The sequence below is a fragment of the Poecilia formosa genome, unplaced genomic scaffold, assembly GCF_000485575.1.
Source record: "Poecilia formosa unplaced genomic scaffold, Poecilia_formosa-5.1.2 Scaffold368, whole genome shotgun sequence".
NCBI classification, from domain to species: domain Eukaryota; kingdom Metazoa; phylum Chordata; class Actinopteri; order Cyprinodontiformes; family Poeciliidae; genus Poecilia; species Poecilia formosa.
The window spans coordinates 589,764-594,943 of NW_006800307.1; the positions used below are offsets into that span (position 1 = coordinate 589,764).

At 48.3% G+C, this 5,180-nt stretch overlaps 2 protein-coding genes across 3 annotated transcripts in view; both read right to left on the bottom strand.

Annotated features, from left to right (window-relative positions):
* LOC103153976 (outer dense fiber protein 2-like) overlaps window positions 1–5,180 on the bottom strand; it is a 10,285-nt gene that overhangs the window by 809 nt on the left and 4,296 nt on the right. The window contains exons 9-14 of the mRNA XM_016662299.1: window positions 4,899–5,034; window positions 4,720–4,830; window positions 4,037–4,300; window positions 3,868–3,968; window positions 3,636–3,798; window positions 3,018–3,143 (exon numbers count right to left, since the gene is read on the bottom strand). Of these exons, the coding sequence (XP_016517785.1) occupies window positions 3,018–3,143; window positions 3,636–3,798; window positions 3,868–3,968; window positions 4,037–4,300; window positions 4,720–4,830; window positions 4,899–5,034 (901 nt within the window). The remainder of the gene's footprint in view (window positions 1–3,017; window positions 3,144–3,635; window positions 3,799–3,867; window positions 3,969–4,036; window positions 4,301–4,719; window positions 4,831–4,898; window positions 5,035–5,180) is intronic.
* Window positions 7–2,936, bottom strand: LOC103153963 (outer dense fiber protein 2-like). 2 transcript variants are annotated; one of them, XM_016662318.1, is made up of 5 exons: window positions 2,703–2,936; window positions 1,445–1,575; window positions 1,252–1,350; window positions 1,015–1,182; window positions 7–771 (listed from the first exon to the last, which is right to left on the bottom strand). In XM_016662318.1, exons 2-5 carry the CDS (start codon window positions 1,544–1,546, stop codon window positions 421–423), a joined length of 720 nt encoding a protein of 239 aa, XP_016517804.1. In that variant the 5' UTR covers window positions 1,547–1,575; window positions 2,703–2,936; the 3' UTR covers window positions 7–420. The 2 variants fall into 2 exon arrangements, with proteins under 2 accessions (XP_016517804.1, XP_007575137.2); XM_007575075.2 differs by having other exon boundaries at window positions 9–771; window positions 1,445–1,555; window positions 2,703–2,933.

The window sequence follows — 5,180 nt, forward strand, 5'->3', positions numbered from 1 at the left end:
TACACAGGAAGTGACCCCACTATACAGGAAGTGACCCCACTACACAGGAAGGGACACCAATACACAGGAAGGGACACCAATACACAGGAAGTGACCCCCACTATACAGGAAGTGACACCAATACACAGGAAATGACCCCACTACACAGGAAGTGACACCACTACACAGGAAGTGACACCAATACTCAGGAAGTGACCCCACTATACAGGAAGTGACACCAATACACAGGAAATGACCCCACTATACAGGAAGTGACACCAATACACAGGAAGTGACACCAATACACAGGAAGTGACCCCACTATACAGGAAGTGACACCAATACACAGGAAATGACCCCACTACACAGGAAGTGACCCCACTACACAGGAAGTAACCCCACTACACAGGAAGTAACCCCACTACACAGGAAGTGACCCCACTACACAGGAAGTAACCCCACTACACAGGAAGTGACCCCACTACACAGGAAGTAACCCCAGTACACAGGAAGTGACCCCACTACACAGGAAGTAACCCCACTACACAGGAAGTAACACCAATACACAGGAAGTGACCCCAGAACTCGAGTAAATAAATATGAGTGGTACCTGCTCTGTCTGTTCTCCTGCAGTATCCTCCCTATGGACTCCCGCAGCTGGCTGTTTTTCCACTCCTGCAGCTCCTTGCTCTCCTCGCCCAGCTCCTCCTCCTGCTTGGTGGTCACTCGCTGGGAGACGTCCTGCTGCTCCGACTTGCGGCCCAGGACCTGCTCCTTCCTGCGGTGTTCCACCTGGACGCACGAGACACAGCAGAACACGTCAGGAAACCCGACCAGAACATCCTGGTACCAGAACATCCTGGTTCCAGAACATCCTGGTTCCGGAACATGGTCAAAGTCTTTCTAAACTAGATAGCGGGATCATTTCTGGTATTATTTGGATCAGATGTTTAAAAGGATGATTTTAAAGGGTTGTATTATGTGTTTTCCTGCTCCACCTGATCAGAACCGGATCACAACTGGATCAGAACCCACCTCGGTCTTCAGAGAGCTGACCTCGCTCATCAGGCTCTCGATCTTCTTCTCATACTGGCTGATGCGGCCGCGCAGACGCTGCTCATCCTCTGAGGTGAGGTCAGACAGCCGCAGCTCAGGTTCTGGTTCCGGTTCTGGCGGCTTGATCTCCAGGCAGTGGGTCGGTCCCTGAGAGGAAACAGAGTCTGAGGAAGAGGACAGACAGAAGATCCGATCGGATCCCAGCGGACTCCTGACCTCCCATTTGTAGGAAGTCTTTCCTGGAGGAATCCATGGAAGCCGCGTTTTGACGTTGGCGGATGGACGGAGCGGCGATCTGTCCTCGCTCATCGTCCGCTGAGGAGGACATGGAGACAGAACCAGGGGGGTTAAAGGAGACGCCTCGGTGGGCTCAGCAGACAGGAAGGGGAGCGGAGGGGCGACCTCTGACCTGAGACTTCTCGCTGGGACCCGTCCTCTTCACATGCAGGTAGAGTGCTTCGGCATTACTGACGTGGACCTGCACCCGGGGCGAACCGGACAGGTTCCTCATGGCTTTGTTCTGGAAACAACGAGTTCACACTGGTTGGTTGAGAAGGAGGATAAGATCCGATTTGATTGGATGGTGGGGGTGGATATTTACCGAGTCATTCTCATGGTAAACTCCATTTAATGATGTTTAAAACACCAAACCCTTCGTATTGTTGGACTTGTTTATTTTTTATTATTTCATCCACTATCTGTTCAATGGGAGCATCAATAAATATCAACACATTTGAAAATAAAACCGTGCAGTTTAGTGACACAATCACTTCTTTTGTGACTGATTAGCGTTTAGCGTTGAGTGTTTTCTAATAGCATTATTTTTTTGTGTGTGTTTTCTAATTGCTGTGCCTCTAAAAAAGAAGCAATAAGCGCAGAAGCCAATTAAACATTTTAAATCATTAAAAAGAGTTAATCACTGGTTGATTCCTGTGTTACCATAGTAACAAATCTAATATTTTCTTTGCTTTGTTACCAAACATCTCAGCAAATAAAAACCAATTATAGTGTGTGTGCTGTGGTGGCGCAGGGGTTCACCACAACCCACATATGGAGGCCTTAATCCTCGACGCAGCCGTTGCAGGTTCGATTCCCGGCCTGGCAACCTTTGCTGCATGTCTTCCCCTTTTCTCGTTACCCACTTTCCTGTAAATTAACTATCAAATAAAGGCCACTAGAGCCAATAAAACCTTTAAAAAAACAATTATTGCTGACTATGTTTTAAGCCTCGCCCCCTCTGCCAGATTCAGGAAGCGAGCCCCAAATGAAGCTTTGCCCGGGGCCCCCTTCATGCTCTGACCGGCTCTGATAGGAGGCACGATTTTAGACAGGTTCACCTGGTTAATCAGTTCATGGAGCACGATCATAAAATAATCCCAATGATGATTTTAAAAGTGTATATTTTCAATTTAATTTAAAATTTAAAAATAATAAGATGTTATGAATAAAAGAAAATCTGAATTTTAACTGGATTTAAAGTTTCTATTTTCACTGAAAAATAAAATGTCGCTAAAATGTATTTTGAAAATTGCTAAAAACAAAGTCCGACTAAGTAACTGCAGTTAATTGGATTTATTTGAATATTTATAGTCAAAAAGGCAGAATAAACGGCTTTGTTATCAGTAATAAGAGTTTACAGCCTAAACGAAAAATAAAACGTTTCTTACCATGAAGCAAAATACAGACCAGCCGTTTAAACCCGCAGATAAACCTGATCCTCTCCGGAGAAATCAGCTCTACTCTGATATTTACACGGAAAGTCCGTTGGATAGAAGCTAAATAACAGCTCAACAGCTAGCCTCCCTGTGATTGGACTGTTTGAAACACGTGACATATCTCACCACCGCTGATTGGGCAAGAGTCGGCATTCTGACGTTCCTTAGCAACAGTCTCCATTGAAACCGCGGTGGCTTCACAGTAGCGGTGACCCGAGGAATCTACCTGGATGTGTGGGACTTTTTATCTNGGCAGCAGGAACTCACCTCCTCTATGTTGCGGCCCAGCAGCTCCAGCTCCGCGGCGGTCCGGCTCAGCTGCTCCTCCAGGTCCATGATGGTGGTCTGGGTGGAGCGCTCCTTGTTGGCTGCACGTTCTCTGGTCTCTGAGATCTGGAGACACGACACCAGAGAAGTGAGTCTACCTCTGAGCTCAGATCGTTTTAAAGACAGGAAGATGATTTACAGGTGGAAAACATTTCAGCTAGACTAAATATTTAGTTAGAAAGCTAATTAGCAATTAACTATTTAGCTTTTTAACTAAATATTTAGCTTCAAACTAAATATTCAAAGCAAATATGTAGTCAGTAAGCAAGAGAAATATTTATCTTAACTAAACAACAAGCTAAATATTTAGTTAGCAATATTTAACTAAGTTGCTAACTAAATATTTTTTTGATTGCTAACTAGGCTGATAAATAAATACCTAGCCTGAAGCTACATATTTAGCATTGTAACAAAATATTAAGCTTGAGAGTACAACATTTATGAATGAACAACATGGTGATAAAGTGACTTTGCAAAAAATGACATGGTATTTTTTTCTCTTGGTTAAATGTTAATTTCTGAGTAAGTTTCCAGACGGCGCCCCCTAGTGGGCCTCACCTGCTGGCGCGCGTCGTTCACAGCCTCCTCCAGCCTCCGGCTCAGCAGCGAACACTCTCTGGTCTTTTCTTCCAGGGAGAGCTGATTGGTGCGGATGGTCTTCTCCCGTTTGGAGATGACGGTCAGAAGGTCCGAGTTCTGGTTGGAGACGTCGCTCAGCTTCCTGTCGGCCAGCAGGGGGAGCAGTCAGAGCTGCAGCAGGAGCGCAGCTGGAGGCTTTTCCTCCACTCACCTGTCCAGAGACTCCACCTTCAGCTGGAGCTGCCGGTTCTCCTCCATCAGCAGCTGGTTCTTCTGCCGGAGCAGGTCCGTTTGGCGCGCCTGGGTGTCCACCTGACAGAAACACACTGTGAGGAACTGCAGCAAACCCCTGGGGGTTCTGACGGGTCAGAGAGCAGAACCTTCAGCCGCAGGTCCGTCAGGTTGCCGCTCAGCTCCAGGTTGCGCCTCTCGCGGCTGCACTCCTCCTCCTGCGCCTCCTGCAGCTGCAGCTGGCAGCGCCGCAGAGCCTCCGGCAGAACCTCCAGCTCCGACAGCCGGCCCTGCAGCTCCCGCCGGATCTGCTCCTTCTCCCTCTCCAGCTCCACCCGGACGGCCTGGGCGTCCCGCTCCGCCTGCGCCACCTGGGCCCGGGCCTGCTCCGCCTCGGCCCGCGTGTTCCCCACCTGCAGAGCGGAGCAGCAAGCTGAGCGCCTGGTTCTGCTTTCTGTCTCCATAAATCCAGGTACTGGTCCAGAAAGGAAGGTGATCAACCATAATGAAATAATAACGAAAGTTCAATCTGTCAAAACTCTAATTTACAAAGAACACTGAACTGGAAGAAGACATTTTAAATATCCCAAATATCTAAAAAAGCAATAAATAAAATGGATTATTAAAATTCATCTTTACACTCAAACAGGAAAAACTGAACAAACAGCCAGTGAGGAGTTTTAAAAAATAAAATCTTTGTGTCAAATGTTTTTATAATGGCATTAGAGCGCACTGTCTCTTTAAGAACAAACTACACAAACCAGCCTGGAGTTAGTTAACTGGTTAACTGGTTAACTGGTTATTGTGACAGAGTTCTGGCCGGGTCCAGTACCTGGATCTTGTAGTTGTCCAGCAGAACCTCACACTGCTTCATGGAGGTTCTGACCTGCTGCAGCTCCGCCTCGGTGCGGCTCAGCTTCTCCTCCGCCGCCGACACGGCAGCCTGGACAAACACACAGCTCAGCGTCCGCCGGACCCGGATGGCAGGAGAAGGTTCTGATCCGATCCCACCTTCAGCTTCTTGGTCTCCAGCTGGCCAGAGGCTTTCTGCTCTGTCACCGCCTGCAGCCGGTCCAGCAGCGCCTGCTTCTCCAGCCGACCTTTTTCCTGAACGGCCTGCAGCTGCTCGGTCAGCTCCGATATCCGGCTGGGGGAGCAGAACCACAGGAACGACCCAGTTCAGAACCGCAGAGGTGGATGAAAACATGAAGGTCAGTTTGGACAGAACATCCGACCAACTGAGCGTCCATCCACCCATCCACCCATCCATCCACCCATCCACCCGTCCATCCA

Excerpts from the sequence above, each read along its gene's own strand:
- LOC103153963 (XM_007575075.2), bottom strand. Across the intron at positions 1,351-1,444 it reads GTCCCAGCGAGAAGTCTCAG|CGGACGATGAGCGAGGACAG; the intron begins GTCAGAGGTCGC and ends TGTCCTCCTCAG. Across the intron at positions 772-1,014 it reads TCAGCTCTCTGAAGACCGAG|GTGGAACACCGCAGGAAGGA; the intron begins GTGGGTTCTGAT and ends TCGTGCGTCCAG.